The following is a 19452-nucleotide window of genomic DNA, read 5'->3' as shown; positions in this document are numbered from 1 at the left end:
CCTAATCAAGCCTGCTCTAATCGGTTGAAACCCGGTTGAATTTTCATCTTACTTGAAATTAATTAACCAAGCTATGTGTGTGCCCGAAATAGCAATGCCAGCATGAAAAAATTGTACTCCGTCCATCAAGAATATAAGAAGGGCCTGTTTGGCACAGCTCCAGCTCCAGCCCTCCTGGAGCTAGAGCTCAGCCAAACTGTTTCAGCTCCACCAAAACTGGGAGTGGAGCTGGGTGGAGCTCTCTCACAAGACGAACTAGAGTTGTAGAGCTGGGTATAGGTAGCTCCACAACTCCACTCCAGACCCAACTCCTGAAGCTAAATTTAGGAGTTGGAGCTGTACCAAATAGGCCTGAAGTTTTAGGATTGGACACGGTTATTAAGAAAGTAGGTAGAAGTGAGTGTTGGAGGGTTTTGATTGGATGAGTAGTGGAGGTAGGTAGGAAAAGTGAATAGTGGAGGGTTGTGATTAGTTGGGAAAAGAATGTTGGTGGAGAAATTATTATATTTTGGGACAAATCCTATAGGTTAAAAGTTTTTATATCTTAGGACGGGGGAGTAAAAGATCAGTGCACTGAACGTTGCGATTCATAACCATTATAGTATTTAACCTGCCAGATCGATCGGACAGATCGGTACTGCACATTCAAAAAGTCAAGTTGAAAGTTGAAATGATTTCGTAACATGTGAGCAAGCTATTATAAATTATGTACAGAGAACGATTGCATGTTGGGACAAATTAGTGTGCTTTTCACTAGTGCATTATGGAGTAGACTTTCAGAAATACCTATTTGTTTCCCCGTGTTGCCGATTTGGAGCTGGATTTGATACTTTTCGAATCGTTTCTTTTTGACAGCCGCGCACATGTGCTATTCTTGGATGAGTGCATTCTACACATTCGTATTATTTAACCCTTTTTGTGCGCTGCCAATGCAAAGACCAGCACATCGAAATTCGAAACCTTCGTTTGACCAAAAACGGCCCGGTACGGTGTTGAGTTGGGATACATTTTTGAAGCAATGCACTTGTGTTTGTTCCTTATTATTCTGATAAAGCAAATTGATACCAATGTCAACTCCATCAGGAGCCCTTCCAAGGCTGGTCGTGTACTTAGTACTCTATAAATATACGCGAGTCTCTCAACATATGTACTTGTGGTCGATGCAATGGAGTTCTTGGCTTTCTTCGCCGTACTCGTCTTAGCAACGGCGGTCGTTCCTGCCGTCAGCCAGCAAGGTTTCTTTTATTTTTACAAGCTTATATATATTTTCGGAGCGTTTGCAGCGGAATTTTTATTTTAAAAAGTAATATTATCATGCATTAATCCTTCTAGTTTACACCAGTATATACCATCTCTTATTTCTTTTCTACATATAGTCTTTAACTGATTGGTGGGCCTTTGCCCCCAAACTATATTTTTTTTCTTGACAAAAAGAAGCAAGGAGTTAGTGGTGCGGAGTGGTGACAAAATTCACCACTCACCCGTATCACTAGCTTCTTTTAAAATATCGATTGGTTTTCTGAATAAACTGAAAGAACCGACTAAAAGAATCAAGTAGTTAGTTAAAAATCATCACTTGGTTTCTTGTTGATCTTCATTCTCAACCCCTATCTATTTACATGGATAATCAATAAAATAGTGAACAACACTTATTACCCCAAGCAATTGCAAAGCATATCCTTACCCCAGTGGCGAAGACAGAGATATTTTTGAGCCCGAACAAATTTCAATATACTAGTAGGAGTATTTGCTATAAAAATTCATTATCAATTTAAACATCAATATTAAAATTTAATGAAGTTTTCACCGGCGAGCCCGAGCGCTGCCCGGGCTAACCGGGCGGTAACTCCGCCACTATAGAGCCACTGCCCTTACAAGTATTATCTTAAAAAAGGATATACTCCCTCCATCCTAAAATATAAGTATTTTTACACATTGATACAATCTACGAGATGCTACTTTGAGCAATAATATCTATATAAATAAGATATTTTAAATTAAAAAAGTTGCATATTATGATAGTTTGTTCAATGATAAATCTAGTAACATTAATTTTACATGATTGCTATTTTTTATTCTATTTCTATTTATAGCCCAAGTTAAAAATATTTAACCTGTCACTATTCTAAAAATTAATGCTTATATTTGGGATGTAGGGGTATCATTTATTCCCTCCGTCCCAAAATATAATAACTTCTAGCATCTAGGATTTATCTCAAAATATAACAACTTCTGCACCAACATTCTCTTTTCAACCCATCATAATCCTCTATCATTCAAATTTCTCGCATACCTTCATTTCTCATCCAATCACAACCCTCCCTATTCAATTCTACATATCTCTTTTTTAATAACCGTATCCAACTTTAAAGATGTTTATATTCTGATACGAGAGAGTAGTTTCTTATTTCCTTAACTTGCGGCGTGTAACCTACCTTGCAGGATACCTGAGCATCGACTGCGGCCTGGAGGCCAACAGCAGCTACCAGGACGACAACAGGATCTTGTACGTGCCCGACGGTCCGTACGTCGACGGCGGGGAGAACCACAAGGTGGCGGCGGAGTACGCGTCCAGCTTCCAGCGCCCAGACCAGACGCTCCGGAGCTTCCCCTCCGGCGTACGGAACTGCTACACGCTCCCCACCGCCGCCGGGTCCAAGTACCTGGTCCGGCTGGTGTTCGTCTACGGCAACTACGACGGCAAGAACATCTCCTCCTCCTCCTCGTCCGCGGCGGCGGCGGCGCTCAGGTTCGACCTGTACCTCGGGCTGAGCCGTTGGACCACCGTGCAGGGCGGCACCGGCAGCGGCGGCGAGGTGCACGAGGCGGTGTTCGTGGCGTGGGCGAGCTGGGCGCCCGTGTGCCTCGTCAACACCGGCAGCGGCACGCCGTTCGTGTCCACGGTGGAGCTGAGGCCGCTCGTGGATTCGCTCTACCCGGCTGTCATGGCCAACCAGTCCTTGGCCATGCTTCGACGGCGTAATATGGCGGCAAACAATTTCATACGGTATGTTCGGAGTCAACGACAACTTTCTATCTTTTTTTTTTAACGATTGTTAATTAGCCGGTTTTCTCAGAATATGTGTAGGATTAACTTTAGTAGTACTACTAGAAAAAACATTTTTCGCAGACGTGAAATTTTTTTCCAGACGGGTATGGTCCTCGGAGCCAAATGGCCGCCTGCGACATTGTAAACCGGGGTGGAGCTAGCCATCCGCATGAATATATTTTTACAAGCGAACCACTTAAGAGGTCCGTCTGTGAAAATACCTTTAAGAATCTTAAGATGTCCGCTTGGAAAAATATGATTTTCTTAGGCGGCACCTTGTGTGGTCCTCCTGCAAAAATCATGCCTACAGAAAAAATATGTAAGTCCCATCTTTATCTTCTCCTACACCATCCTTACCCTCTCCACCAATCATTTTCCTCCTCCCCCTCTCTCTCTCTTCCTTCCCGGTAGATGCGGGTCGCGTGACGGTCTCCCTTTCCCGGTGACGGCGGCAGCTCAACGACGAGGAGGGGAGGCATCGCCCGTGACGAGGAGGGGAGGGAAGGTGGCGGCTCAGCTCCTCCCTCTCCTGGCGACGGCGGCGACTCAACGACGAGGAGATCGCGACGACGATGACGACGCCTTCTGGATCCGCCACCGGCCGGTCTCGGGGAGGGAAGGTAGCGGCGACGCGAGGAGGTGAGGGGAGGGGAGGGGATGTGGCGGCTCGGCTCCTTCCTCTACCAGCCTGGCAACGGCGGCGATGAGGAGGGCTAGCAATGGCTTGACGACGAGGAGGGGAGGCAGCAACTGTGCTCCAACCCTCTCCCTCCCTTCCTCCCAGATCCGTCCACCGCCGCCGGCGGTGGCAGGTAGGGGTGGTGGCGACGAATTTTTTTTTCTTCGCGAAATTATTTTCGTAGGCTGGTGGATCTACCGCCTATGAAGATGGAGATGCCGTCTGCGAAAATCATCTATTTTCGTAGGCCTTTGTTTATATGCGGCTCTTTCCCCGCCTAAGAAAACTATTTTTGGCCACCTGGGAAAATGATTTTCCTAGTACTGTAGCTTCCGTGGACTGTGGTGCAGGAAATACAAATTTAACTGAAATTGGCACTTAGATATATCTAGTAGAAGAAATACACAGGTAAAAAGTACTCCGTAAAACTATGATAAAGAATAATGTACATTGAAAGAGTGCAGTGTACGTATGTCCATGGTAATTCAATTCCTTATAGAAAATAATAAAGTCTATAAAGATAAAATATTTTAGTACCTACACATACGAATTCAACTACATATATGCAGAGAAAACAAAGCATTTAATTTGTTGTCTTTAGAGGCTGAATCTTGAGCATTTTTTGCTACAACAAAATAATTACGAAGATATATTGAGGAGGATGTTCGATCTCTAAATTAAACACTAAGGACAAAACGCTGCGTATATATGATTTGTTTTAATTTCTTAAATATAGGTATCCTGACGACCCATATGACCGGTACTGGTGGCCAATGAATGCTGACCCCGCATGGGCCAACCTTTCAACCACGTCAACCATTAAGACTGGATCCACATTTGCGGTGCCCTCGAGTGTTCTCCAAACGGCCGTTACACCATCCGGAAACAGTACGGTGCTTAACGTCATAAGCTGGCAAGACACAACGGCCAAAGAGTATGTGGTGTACCTGCATTTTGCCGACTTCCAGAGCAGCAAACTCCGGGAGTTTGATGCTTACCCTGATGCCAACCAGGTAGTGTACAATTACACCCCACATTACTTGTTATCCAGTAGCGTGTACACACCCTTGTTCAGGGCCATTGCTGGTGAGTATAATATTACTCTTGCCGCCACTGCCAACTCTGCGTTGCCCCCTATGCTCAATGCTTTCGAGATCTACTTCCTCATCACCTACGACGGCACGACAACGTTCTCCAAAGACTGTAAGCTCACTCAATTACGCTCTCTCGCACTAAATGTGCACCAACATTGCTCCAAAATATGGGTTAAACGCATGTATGCTATAGAAGGGTTTCACCTATTGACATATCTGTCAATATGCTATTGATTTTTTAAAATTACTATAATGCCGTTAGTTTGGTGATGAAGATGTCACTATTTCTCAATCAGCCATTTCTTTTGTTAAAATTACTATAATGCCATTAGTTTTGTAACGAAGACTAAAAATGCCATTCTGCCGAAGTGTCACTGTTAGATCAACAATAATTAACACAGGTTGAGGGCCCTTTGGATTTTTGAAGGATTTGTGGAGGATTGAAATCCTTAGAAAATTTTTCCTACGAGGCCATTTGGATCAAAGGAACTGGTATCTCAGAATTCCTATGGATTGATTTCCTATGCCCCCATCCTGTAGGAAAATAAACATAAGCTCATACCTCATGCTTTTTTTTTAACCTTTGAGAAGCCCAATGCACTCTCTTCCTTTCTCCCTCTAATTTCTCTCTAGCACAAACAATTTTCTTTAGAATTCCCATGTTTTGATTTCTCGCGAACCATCCAAACACACCAATTCTAGTATGCTTTGGAACCCTGTAGGATTGTGTTGAACATGACATCCTCTTCATGCATTTTCATGTTTGCATGTTTTTAGAGTCCTGCCTTCCAAAGGAGCCATGACTGTTTATGAAAAGCACCTATAAGAAAAAGGAAAACATACATGGCAGTTTGCACTACTATATTAATATTTTTCACTGCTAGAAGCTTTCCTTTCCATAGGCGGCTCAAATTTCAAGCCGCCATGGCTGAGGCTTCTTTATGGTCATGGACGACATGTGAAAACCTATATCTGCATACAGTTCTTTTAAAAAAAATGCCTGTGGAGACAAGAAAACTGCATATGAAAATCATTATTTTTGGAGATGATCCTGAAGAAAACTTTCTATGAGAATAGGATGATTTTTAAAGGTGATTTGCTTAAGAAACCGCTTGCAAATAATCAATTAGTGCAGACAGATCTTTAGGAAGTCTGCCTACGGAAATATTTTTCCTCATAATATTTTCTGTGTAAATACTCAAACTATCAAAATTGAAAGATTTCATTTTAAGTCCAATTGAGGTGAACCAAAGCTTACAATATTTCCTTTAATATGGTCAGATCAATATTTTTAGAATTGTTTAAATGTGGTGGTATATATGCATATTAAGATTAGTGAATGATCATATTAAAGAAAATATTCCAAGGAAATATTGATCTCATAATATGAAAAAAAAAAGCATTGTAAGGGTCCAAGAGAACTTTGATTTACGTCAATCGAATTTAAAATGAATTTAGTTTGGACAGTTTTAAAGGATAACAGAAAGGTTTCCACAAGCTTACTTTACAGAGAATCGCCTGAATTAATCAGCAGACATTTTAGAGAATCGTCTGTACAAATCAATTAGTGCATACGGTCCGGATGAATTTCCAACATAGTAGTGAAGGTGATGAATAATAATGCCTACATCGCCAGCAGCCCAAATGGCATCACCGGGTGGAAGCAGGGGCACCATTGCTTGAGCAGCAGAACCCCTCACCTGACTTGGTTAGTTTTTTTTTTTAGATTGACTTGGTTAGTTAATCTCCTACACACTGTGTGAGGATTCTCTATCATAACGTTAGTATCATTATCATTATAGTCACTGATATATGGGTCCCACCCTTCTATTACCCCACATATCAATTACTATAATAATAGTGTTATTATGGTAGAGGATATGAACCCGTGAACACTACTTGGGCAGGACTTGCCTCCTGCAACTTCTCACCTTCTCCTAGCCGCTGCCTGGCTTGTGCGCATTCGAGGTATTCGATCAAATTAACGGTAAGGTTGGCTCTCTGGTCAGTGCCTTAGGCCGAGTTTAGTTCCAAACTTTTTCTTCAAACTTTCAATTTTTCCATCACATCAAAACTTTCCTACACACACAAACTTCCAACTTTTCCATCACATCGTTCCAATTTCAACCAAGCTTCTAATTTTGACATGAACTAAACACACCCTTAGTGGATCCCACTTCCCACATGTTGGTGTCCATTGGGCTTAAAAAGATCAAGGGAGGGAGTGGACAATTATCCCACTGTTGTCTGCTTCGATCGAACTGAGAATTCTTTCTTGAATCAGGCATTTTTGTCTCAACAAAAGTCTAAGACACTAGGGAAGTTCTAACAGTTAATGGAGACATGGATTGTTCATGCCATGTTTTTGAAAGTACGATTTCTCAAAAAAAAAAAAACAAGAAGAAGAAACTTTCTACATCAACTACAAGATAACTTTCTTTAGTTATATTTTCACCTTATAATATTTGATTCATCCATATGAGCAATTTTTTCCTCTGCCCATATCTATAGTCACCTAGTTAGAATGCACCCTGAGAGTATATGGTGCCTTTAATCATTTAATAAACTCTGTACCTTCCTTTTCCTATGCTAGTTGATACAATCATGGCTATTAAACTCGAGTATGGGGTAAAGAAGAACTGGATGGGTGATCCATGTTTTCCACCTGAATTTGCTTGGGACGGCATCAAATGCAGGAACACCAGTGGTAACATTATGAGGATAATATCGATGTGAGTAGTACTCCGAAGATCCTAGATGCATTACAATTGTGTATAGTTGGCACCTTTTGCCTTATGTTGGATTACTTTTTTTTTTTTTGCAGTGATCTCTCCAACAGCAACCTTTTTGGGGTGATATCTAATAACTTCACATTGCTTACTGCACTCGAGAAATTGTAAGTAGCGACATTTTCATCAAATCCATCCACATTCGTTTAGCTATATATGGAATTCCATTTGACATTAATGGGGACTAGAGAATTTGAAAAGATATTTTTTTGTTGTTACTGAGAAAGGACTTTGTTAAATATCTAAATTTCATGTCACTTTTCACAGAAATTTATCAGGCAACCAACTGAATGGGCCCATTCCAGACTCTCTCTGTAAAAACAATGCAGGACAATTCGTTTTCAGGTTTGGGTAGTCTTGTTAACTTTTGCTAATTAATATTTTGATCCAGGTATGTTGCTAAAACAAACCCTGAACTGTTGGTTTTATATAATTATTACAGTTATGGATCTGATGGAAATATGTGCAACAAAACAATAGGTTCGTCTCCATCAAGAAACAGAACGGGTATCTTAGCTATTTCAGTAGTGGTGCCTGTGCTGGTAGTGGCTCTACTTGTTCTTGCATATATGATCTGGAGAGTGAAGAGAAAACCCAATAGTGCGTATGCTCTTCTCCTCTTATAAGCTCTACTGAAATATCTTGGTTATTAAGTTATTTCTGTTATATAACTGGCTTTTTGCACAACCAGTTCCTACGTATGTTCCTCCTCAAGTACCAGATATCAAGACTTCGCCAGAAAGGAAAACAAATCCTTTTGATCCTCTGCAAATAACTGAAAGTCGGCAATTCACATACGAGGAGCTAAAGAAGTTTACTAATAACTTCCAACAGTTCATTGGACGAGGAGGCTTTGGGAATGTCTATTACGGCTGTTTAGAAAACAAAACCGAGGTTGCTGTCAAAATGCTCTCTGAATTCTCGGAGAATGGCCTTGATCAGTTTTTAGCCGAGGTATCAAATTTTAGTTACTGAAAAATTAAATATACTTGTAAATAAATAACTCTATTTGATTAATAAAAATTAACAATAGTAGATTCCACACAACTTGGAAAAAAACGTTAAGAATATATTTCCAAATTTTAGATGGCACACATGTAAATGTAAACTTAGTGACTTTCATTCAAACTAAGACTACATTCAAATAGAGAGATTATTAGATTGACCGTATATTTTGTATCTCATGACATAGGTTCAGAGCTTGACAAAGGTGCATCACAAAAATCTAGTTTCTTTGGTTGGTTATTGCTGGGAAAAGGATCACTTAGCACTGGCTTATGAGTACATGGCTAGAGGCAATCTTTGTGATCATCTAAGAGGTTTGTCTGTTACAAACTTATGTGTTGCTTGAGAATAAAGTGTCACCATCCTCCGTCTGTTTTTAAAATTGCATATATGAAATAATTGTGCAGTGTTTGTATCTCTATCTGGGTAAGCAATGAAGAATATCAAACTCTAGTCAAGTTCTCCACAACCTAGATTCTCCCCTCATCCCAACAAAGCCAACACTGTCTGACTATCTTCTCGGCAGTGTTTACCCAATGGCTCTATATTTACAAGAACTCATTGCATTTTGACAATTTGATGGTTCAATTTTGATTAGTTTGTGCAGTTTGCATAAATTTGCTCATTCCACACTTGAACTGAAATACTTGGTAAAGGTCTATTTTTACAGTCAATGTTCTTATATGAAGGTAAATTTGGTGTTGGTGATACCTTTAACTGGGTAACCCGTGTGCGAGTTGTGCTTGATGCTGCACAAGGTATGCTTAAAACAAAACACAAAGATAATTATTTCTCTTAAGGAATATTATAGCTCATGCCACTCTTTTTTTTATTTGTTTTCTTTTTGAGCTAGTGCCACTCTTTTTCTCATTATAGAGTTTTGTGATTTGGTACACTATAAATATAGGTCTGGAGTATCTGCACAAAGGTTGCAACTTGCCAATAATTCACGGGGATGTGAAGACCAATAATGTACTCTTGGGTGAAAATCTAAAAGCTAAAATCGCAGACTTTGGGCTTTCTAAAACTTATATTAGCGAGACACAGACTCACATATCAACCAGTAATGCCGCTGGAACAATGGGTTACATCGACCCCGAGTATGCTTTTCTGTCCATCCCATTAACATTTTACTTATTTAATTTGCATCAATTTGAATGAGTAAATCATAAACAACTTGATTTAATTTTATAAGTTTAGCATGTTTGAAAGAAAACTCATAAATTGATTGTCATGTTTTCAAACACATTTTTATCTTAATCTCTTCAAGCTATCCTTAGTTTTATTAATACACTACATGCATTTTTAGGTACTATCATACTGGAAGGCTGACAGAGAGCAGTGATGTTTATAGCTTCGGTGTTGTTCTACTAGAGGTAGCCACCGGTGAACCTCCAATACTACCTGGCAGTGGCCACATCATTCAGCGTGTGAAACAGAAAGTTGCATCTGGTAATATCAGCTTGGTTGCCGATGCACGACTCAAAGATTTGTACGACATTAGCTCCATGTGGAAGGTGGTTGATACTGCAATGCTCTGCATATCAGAGGTTGCTACTCAAAGGCCAACAATGTCCACCGTGGTTCTACAGCTGAAGGAGAGCTTGGCACTGGAGGAAGCCCGTGACAGCAGGGACATCACGACAAGCTCAGTTAGTGATGCCATGGATGTGTTGTCAAAATTTGGTCCATCGGCAAGATGAGTAAAGAAACGGTACAGGTGCATTTTTTTTAGATAATGGTACAACTGCAAGTATACAACGGTTCAGCGTGTTTTGGTAAAGTGTTTGTCATATTAAGACACGGTATTTAAATGTTCAAGTGTCCTTTGCTATGTACTTTTTTTTGTATTTTTATAAACAACAATATGTATATGAGCTTGCATCCTCTTGTGGAATAATAATGCTTACTTATTTTGTAGCGTATATTAGAATGTTTGTATCGTTTTCCATTGTTTTTTATCTTATTTTTACATGACAACATTCAATTGTTCTTCTTCTCGGCCATAAAGAAATTGTTTATCATTTTGCAAAATTAATAACTTAGCCAGCAAAAATTGCATGCTCAACCATTATTAACATGATGTCAGTAGCCACCCCACATCAAGCCAGACTTTGTCATGTGATACTTGTCTCTCAATACCCGTTGATGCCCTTTTGGAGGAAGTAAGCCTAGAGGAGGGAGGCCGCTGAAGGCTGAGGCCATAGATTGCTTGCATCATGACATCAATTTGACAGTTGGTTCAACGTTCTAGAAGGAAGCCACAGAGAAAGGACCACTGAATGCCAAGGCCAAAGACAGACACCCAAGAAATGAGGATGAAAAAATGACCAGGGAGCTGGTCAAAACTAAAATAGAAATAATGGCAGTCACACTAGCACAACAAAGTCGATACTTGACTTGTCCTCCCTCCATTCCAAAATATAAGGCATAACCACCCCTAACCCAAAGATCAAGAAAATAATTATTACCATCTTGTAGTTTGGATCATTCTAATAAATACAATACATGTATCCAACAGAATTAGAGAACATGAGAGTGGGGGATTTAAAAATGTAATAATTTAATGAAAAAGGGATCATAGTTAATTGCCTATATGCATGCATGCCTTATATTATGGAACATGTAGAAAAAGTGGTTGTGCCTTATATTATGAAATGGAGGGAGTATTATTATAGCTTACACTACTGAAGAATTGATCTTTTATCGTGGTACAAAAAAACATAAATATCTCATAAATATCCCAATTAGATTAAGAGTCGGTATTAAAGATATTTTTAATACCGGTTCTAAAAGTCCAAGTCCCAAAAATATCTTTAATTTCGGTTGGTGTTACCAACCGGTACTAAAACACCAACCAAGACTAAATGATGAAGGATCTTTAGTTTCGGATGGTAACACTAACCCAGACTAAAAATCTAGTTTTTAGTACCAGGTAAACACCAACCAGGACTTCCAACCAGTACTAAAGATACCTCAAGGGTTAGTTCAGAAAGAAATCATCTCTATCCAAGTCATATGTGTGCAGTTGGTGGGATGGTTATGCGCGTGAGGGTTGAGGTGAGAGGTCTTGAATTCGAATCCCTATCCCCCACCGTTTATTTAACTGGTACTATATATAGAAATTTTTTGTCTCGATTCATTGGTCACGGTTGCTACAACCGGTACTAGGGCGGTACTAAAGATAGAAATCTCGATTCGTTGGTCACGGTTGCTACAACCGATACTAGGGGGGTTACAACCAGTGTAAAAGATCATTTCTCCAGAGTGCTAAAACATATACACGTATTGAAGAAGTAGTTACGCATACTCAACAACCAATTATGCAAACCATCATCGTTGTTGGATAAAGCAACATCGTTGCTGCGTAAACCATCAATTGGAGAAGTTACACACGTTCCAGAACACTCAAGAATCGGTTATGGAAGTGAAACTACTAGTTATGAAACCACTCCTAGCAAATATGATTTACATTGCATTAGACAATGCATTTGTTGATGGGTTATATCAACAGGTAGGATTTATAGAGTATGAGAATTATAGGACCAGAACCCTCAAGAATTGGTTATGGAAGTGAAACTACTCCCTCCGGTCTCAGTTTTATTGACGTTATAGCTTTGGAGCGTTTGGATGTGAAAAGTTGACGTTTTGGCCTTCTCATGGTTAGGTTGGACTAATTTACCCCTTCATGCATGCAAATCGCATTAAGATGGTTGCTGGGCTGGCGCTTCGTCTTCAGCGGCAAAGCAGTGTAGAGCACCAAAGTATTGATTGACAATGCCATGCTTAAGCATTTAATAAGGGTAAAACAGGAATATGCATCCTAATTAATTACTTCTTGTATTTGAAATCCTGTCCAAAACGTCAATAAAATTGAGACCGGAGGGAGTACTAGTTATGAAATCGCTCCTAGCAAATATGATTTACATTGCATTAGATAATGCATTTGTCGATGGGTTATATCAACAGATAGCATTTATAGAGTATGAGAATCATAGAACCAGAACCCTCAAGAAGTGGTTATGGAAGTGAAACTACTAGTTATAAAACCGCTAGTAGCAAATATGATTTACATTGCATTAGACAATGCATTTGTCAATGGGTTATACCAACAGGTAGGATTTATAGAGTATGAGAATCATAGGAACCATGGTATACGCGATATTGAGATAAAAGAGATGGAGGCATGAATTTTTACACAGGTTCAGACCTCTTAACTGACAGGTAATAAGGGTCATGAATTTTTACACAGGTTCGGACCTCTTAACTAACAGATAATAAGGGGTATGAATTTTTACATAGATTCGGACCCTTTAACTGACAGGTAATAAGGGACATGAATTTTTATATAGGTTCGAACCCCTTAACTGATAAGTAATAACCCACTCCTTGACGGAAGCATTCCCGATTGGGACGGAAAATTACCTTGGTATCTCTAAGAGACTCAATTTACAATGGTTTGGGGTGTAGATTGTAGAACGATACTTCGGGATTAGAATGAACATTTTTCTTACTACTTTCAACAGTCTAATCCGGCCCATAAACGGCCCGGACGTCAGCTAGCCCATCTGTAAAGGGCCCGCACGCAGCGGCTGTACTGATCCGACCCAACAAAAGTGGGTCGGAATAAGTTCACTTCGTGACCCTCAATAGTGACCGAAATCTAATTCATGACCCTAAACCACAAAACCGGATATCTCGACCACCCAACTCTCAAAACCGGTGTAATTTGACTCCTTCGGCGGTTTTGGAGGGCGGTTTCACTGACGTGGCGCCTACATGGCAGTATTGACTCGGTCTCTTTTCCACGTGGGATTGACGTGGCGCTTTGGTGGCATTAGAAATAAAAAATATGCATGGGACCCAATTGTCATTCACCAAAAGTATGGGAGGAGCCCACATAAATGATTATCTCCTCATCCTCCCCCTCTCTTTCTCTTCCGTTCGCTAGTAGGTGGGCCCCGCTCGCCAGGAGCTTCTTCCACCTCTGTCCGTGGTCTGTTCATCTCTCCCGTGAAACTCAAGCACTGCCGCCTCCATTGATCTCCCTGCCCTATCGTTTCTCCTCCAAATTAATTGCAAAAATCAGTTCCTTGTGTAGTGGGCATCAATTTCCCCAACAAATCCCGTTTAATCCCGCACTAAATCGCCCTCAATCGATTTCTTAAACCGGTGTCTTCAATAGGGAGCTCCACCGTCGCCGGCGCCGTTTTCCTTCCGTGCGGTCGACCTTCTCCCCTCCGGCCTACATAAAGAGAATCCCCGAGACCTGCACTTTCCCATCCACGTGCCGCTCAAGCGCCACGCTCGCTCCATCGCCATCACGCACTCCAGCCACCGTTTGGCGCCGGCCTAGACGTCGCTGAGTCTCAGTAAGGCCATTGCCGGCTTCGTCGTCTCCTCCTCTTCCTCGGTCACGCCAGCCGTAGCCAGGACGATGATCTCGAGAGCTGGCCGGCGGTGGCGATACAAATTGGCGCGCGAGGAGGACCGGAGGAGCCAGTGGAGGAAGAGATTGGGGCGGCAGATACCGAAGTTGATGGACCAGCCATGGCTCGACCCCGCCCTTCCTCCTCCTCCTCCCCGTCTCCTTGCTTTATGTGGGCCCCATAAAGATGAAGAGAGGATGATTTCCACGCACTCGCACTCGTAGGGAAGGACGGTGGAGCGGGAGGCGTCACAGGTCGACCAGACGAGCTCGCCAGAGAGGTCGAGGGCGAGGGGGTGGCCGTCCTTGACGACGATGGTGTAGAGCTTGGTGGCGCCGTCCTTGGTGATGCCAGTGACGAGGGGCTTGCCGCCGCCGCTTGCTAGCGTGCCATGGCAACACGGAGAGGAAGGAGATGACCACCAAGAGAAGCGGTTTGCCTTTGGATTTGGCCTGCGGCGACATGGTGTATCGTGTATCAACGTGAGTTTTGTTACTCTAATCGTGATTAGTGTGGTAATCCGATGTGATTTGATGAATGCATGGTTTGCTCTTTATATTGATCGAGCTAGCTAGTGGGACCCACATATACTTTTGATAAATGACAAATGGGTCTCACACATATTTTTTATTTCTAATGCCACCTAAACGCCACGTCAACACCACGTGGAAAGGAGACAAGTCAATACTGCCACGTAGGCGCCACGTCAATGAAACCACCTTCCAAAACCGCCGAGGGAGTCAAATTGCATCGGTTTTGAAAGTTTGGGGGTCGAAATATCTGGTTTTGTGGTTTAGGGTTACAAATTAGATTTCGATTACTTTTGAGGGTCACAAAGCGAACTTATTCCAAGTGGGTCCTCACGTCACCCACGATCTCGCTCCGGCCCAACTATAATAATAGTTTAGCCCATAACAAAGGGCCCAAAACATTATATGCTGGCCCACACATCAAGTTGCAACACAGTTACGGCCCAGCTTAAGTCCGACGAGCTCGACGGCCGCAACCTCTTATCCTGCCGCCGCCGACGCCGCCGCCGCCGCTGCCGCCACCGCGTGCGCGACTTCGGTCGAGTTCCACCTTCGGCACTGCTCCCCCCGCATGCTACCCACTTCCTGGATCGACCACGCTCACGTACGAGCTCCGACCGCGCCATCGCAGGCGCCGCCCTTTGAGATTTGAGCAGCCACCGCCGTAATACGATCCGAACGACGGTCAAGCGTTCTTGAGGTAAATGTTTGGGTACTGAATGTTCTTTGTGGGCGTGTACTTGTTCCTTGGAACGCAGGATTATTCATCCGGACTAATTCCTTCCAGGTTGTTTGTTCCTGGCGTTGGATCTGCTTGCCAGTTTGGGCAGATCTGTTGTCACGCAAGAACGCGCAGGATGTTAGTTCCTCATTTCAGAAGCTGGAATCATGGTAATGAGATACTACTTTGCTTGCTGATTTCATTCTAAATTGTTCTCTTAACACATCACCCAACAAAGCAAAACCTTGGTACTCGGTCTCGGTATATAGTTTATGATCTTCGATGTGCGACGACTTTGGCTATAATTATATTTTACTAAGATAAGTTTATAAAATCTAGTATGAGATTATGAAGTTACTGCAAGAAAAATATGCACATTCCATCTTTATGTTTCAAATTAAATATTTAAAATTTGTTGATAGTCAACATTTCAGAACTTTGATTGGATCTGGTCCAGAATGTCATATATTAGCACAGGATAGGAACTCATCGAGTCATTGATACATTCCTCAACTCATCAAGTAGCAATGTAATTGTAATTCCAGAAGGAAGACACAACTCCATGCTTATTACAATAGTTAATACACTCAATAAGAAAGTTTAACTATGTGACATACTTAACCACTTGAGCATGCTCTTTCATCTTGCTGATGGCATCGAGTTGAACGACAAGCCAAGATTGGCACCCTTTTGGCTAATATCGCTGATACTCACATTACGGGCTTCTTCCAATGCCAAGGCATCCTTTAGTTGTGCAACCACCATACTCATTGTTGGCCTTTCATCAGATGCTTCCTTTGTGCACAACAGCGCTATGTCCACAACCTTCCAGATTGAACTTACATCGTAGTCACCATCAAGTCGTGGGTCAACAATTGCCTCAATATTTCCTGTAGTAACCTTCTCCTTTACACGCTGCAAAAATGTGCACGGTGGTTGGCACAATTGGAGGTTCGCCTGTTACAATCTCTAGCAATACTACAAAGCTGAAGACGTCACTACTTGTGGTGAGTCTGCAACTAAGGCAATACCTGGATTGAAACAGTTGAATCAATGTTCCCAGTTAGCTGGTTTCATCAGAGCTGCTAATCTGTTTTGTAACTAAGTACAAAATGCAGCAAGATATCTTTTTATAAAAAAATCCTTTAACTTTTTAATAAATTCAAGTTAATTATGGAATAAAATGGGTATAGGAACAAACTCTGGATCAATGTAGCCTATAGTTCCAGCAGCTGAGACAGATATGTGACTTTGTGCAACATCGAAATAGGACTTGGACAGTCCGAAATCTGAGATCTTGGCAACCATGTCATGTCCTAGAAGAATGTTGTGTGACTTCAGGTCTCTGTGAATTATTGGTAGTACACATCCTGTGTGCAAATAGTCCAAACCTACGTAAAAAAATGCATGTTCAGTGTAGCTTGGTATGTTAGATATGTACTGGGGAAAAAGTGATGAAATGCAGGGAGGCAGGTGGTTTTCCCAAATTAACCTTGTGCGGCTTCAAGTGTAATTCTTACTCGATCACACCATCTGAATGTCTGGATAACCGCTTTGTTGCCTGCATGGCCACTAAAAAGATTAGTAGATGCATATCACAAATTTACAATGCACTTGCAAGTTGCTCATCATCTTTAGATGTGAGCTCAATTATTTTAATTTCTTTGTGTAGGCTTGTAAAATATACTAAATGGCAGAGGCTGTTACTCCATTTTCTCATTTCCACCATGCGCACAGATCACTAAATTTATGGAAAAATGGCCAACCATTGTGAAACAGGGAGTATGTAGTGGTTAAAGATTAAGATGACTAAATTTCTGAAGAAAATGGTCATACATTGTGAAGCAGGGAAGTATACACGCGTGCCACATACTTAGTTATACCTCCTAATATATGACACGTTAACTTGCACTGAAGTCTCTCCATTCGCAAAATGTTAAAAGAGTGTATACCTTTCGTGGTTTCTCTTACTAACTTATCATGCAAACAGTTGGTATTGTTGTAACCTGTAAATTGTTATAACCTTTTTATGATTGCTCTTACTAACTCCATGTGATGATATTGTTTTCTAAATTTGTTATTCAATCCCTTTTGAAGTTATCAGTTTCTAAATTAGCAGTCATGGATGATCACCGTGTTTAACTTCAGCAAGAAACGAAGGTGAGCAGCTGCCTAGATGGATCACAAGAAAGGTGATGTACCTAATAAAACCCCCTTCTTGTAGTTACCAGTCAGGGATGTTTACAACTTGTAACAACAAATACTTCATAAATCCATGGCGTATTGCAACATTGTTAAATAACGTAAAAGTCACACACACACACACACACACACACACACACATATATATATACATACATATATATAGGACACTCATATGGGGCACCATGGTGCCCGGGCACCATGGTATCTAATGCACAAAATCACTCAAATTTTTCAAAATTTTCAAATTGCGAGTATATACCTAGTTATAATAATTTGATTCATACCTATACTTATCAACAAAACAACTCAAATTTAACTTTATTTCACAATACATGATTACATACCTAAGTTAGGTATGTAATCATGTATTGTGAAATAAAGTTAAATTTGAGTTGTTTTGTTGATAAGTATAGGTATGAATCAAATTATTATAACTAGGTATATACTCGCAATTTGAAAATTTTGAAAAATTTGAGTGATTTTGTGCATTAGATACCATGGTGCCCGGGCACCATGGTGCCCCATATGAGTGTCCTCTATATATATATATATATATATATATAGGTATGTAATCATGTATTGTGAAATAAAGTTAAATTTGAGTTGTTTTGTTGATAAGTATAGGTATGAATCAAATTATTATAACTAGGTATATACTCGCAATTTGAAAATTTTGAAAAATTTGAGTGATTTTGTGCATTAGATACCATGGTGCCCGGGCACCATGGTGCCCCATATGAGTGTCCTCTATATATATATATATATATATATATATATATATATATATATATATATATATATATATATATATATACACACATAGGATGGCTGTTTTGTACGCCTAGGTGTACATACTCCCTCCCCCTTGTTGGATATCCATTAGTTGTTAATGGATAGTTTCTTTTTTTTTTCAAATATCTGCATGCATGTCCATCGGCTGGTGTTTTTGTTTTTCAAATTTTTGCATGCATGCGCACAGGACGGTGAGGAATGGCCAAATTCAAAAAATTTGAATTATGGGCGACAATCCAGCCAACGTACGTGCAAAATATTTTTGTCTGCATATGCTCCTTTTTCATAGGTAAGTATATACTGTATTCCTACGTGGATGTACTGTTTTTAGTAAGCAGGTAGCAGTATATATATACTCTTTTTTTAAGTGTTCAGCAGTAGTTTATATACTACTCCCAGTTCTGTGTGGTAGCAGTGTATATATATATATATATTTTTTGTAGCTGTGGTACATACCTTTTTCTTTGTGTATAGTTATAGTTTATTATTTGTTTTTGTGTGTAAGTACGTAGATACTTCTTTTAAATAGTAATTAATGGTATGTACTGTTTTTTTTAAAGAAATGTGGTATATACTAGATCCTTGGTTGGAGTTTATACTTTTTTTTTTCTTTTGGTTTACGAATCCAGTATATACTGCTCTCGGCTTGGACGAGCATAAGATCGGAAATTTACAATGCGCAGGCAGCGAAGCACACATACTGTATTACTCTTTGAAGTAGTATATATACCAATAGCCATTTGAAACCTGTTGAATTGTTGGGATATACTACTGATTTCTTCTTAGAATCGGTATATACTGAATTCTTCTTAATTAGAATCGGTATATACTGTTTTCTTTTTAGAATCGGTATATACTGATATCTTCCCGGCTGGAACTAGTATGTACTGATTTCCTCCAGGAACAAGTATATACTACGTACTCGATGCAACTCCGTGAGATGATAAGCAATATATACCCATAGATTAAAAAAAGCATTACATACTCATTCCAGAGAAGCAGTATATACGTACGTCCAGGAGGTGTATTGTATAGACTGATATATGTGCTGCTTTATTTTCATCAAGTAGTATGTGGTGATGTACTGATCATAATGCCAGAAAAGAAAATATTGGACATGAAAAACTGAGACGATATAAATGAGTATATATATTCAGGC

At 40.5% G+C, this 19452-nt stretch overlaps 1 protein-coding gene, 1 long non-coding RNA gene and 1 pseudogene across 3 annotated transcripts; 2 read left to right on the top strand and 1 right to left on the bottom strand.

The window, feature by feature from the left end:
* The first annotated feature begins 1155 nt into the window (after window positions 1–1155).
* On the top strand, window positions 1156–10545 carry LOC4346833 (probable LRR receptor-like serine/threonine-protein kinase At1g51810). The gene is made up of 12 exons (XM_026020192.2): window positions 1156–1235; window positions 2443–3007; window positions 4465–4931; window positions 7416–7554; window positions 7647–7718; window positions 7879–7956; window positions 8054–8211; window positions 8303–8565; window positions 8804–8930; window positions 9306–9374; window positions 9524–9716; window positions 9926–10545. The coding sequence occupies exons 1-12, from the start codon at window positions 1166–1168 to the stop codon at window positions 10317–10319; spliced, it is 2595 nt and encodes an 864-aa protein (XP_025875977.1). The 5' UTR covers window positions 1156–1165; the 3' UTR covers window positions 10320–10545.
* A 4462-nt stretch (window positions 10546–15007) lies between these two features.
* Window positions 15008–19224, top strand: LOC136351742 (uncharacterized). 2 transcript variants are annotated; one of them, XR_010734880.1, is made up of 5 exons: window positions 15008–15275; window positions 15363–15466; window positions 17394–17488; window positions 18481–18582; window positions 18923–19224. It is a non-coding gene; the product is annotated as an uncharacterized lncRNA (long non-coding RNA). The 2 variants fall into 2 exon arrangements; XR_010734879.1 differs by lacking the exon at window positions 18923–19224 and having other exon boundaries at window positions 18481–18889.
* On the bottom strand, window positions 15816–16863 carry LOC112936344 (probable LRR receptor-like serine/threonine-protein kinase At2g28960; annotated as a pseudogene).
* Window positions 19225–19452: the final 228 nt, after the last annotated feature.

This window comes from Oryza sativa, chromosome 9, assembly GCF_034140825.1.
Source record: "Oryza sativa Japonica Group chromosome 9, ASM3414082v1".
Lineage (NCBI taxonomy): Eukaryota > Viridiplantae > Streptophyta > Magnoliopsida > Poales > Poaceae > Oryza > Oryza sativa.
Note: the sequence above shows the minus strand (reverse complement) of the source record. Positions and strands in the feature narration are given on the sequence as shown.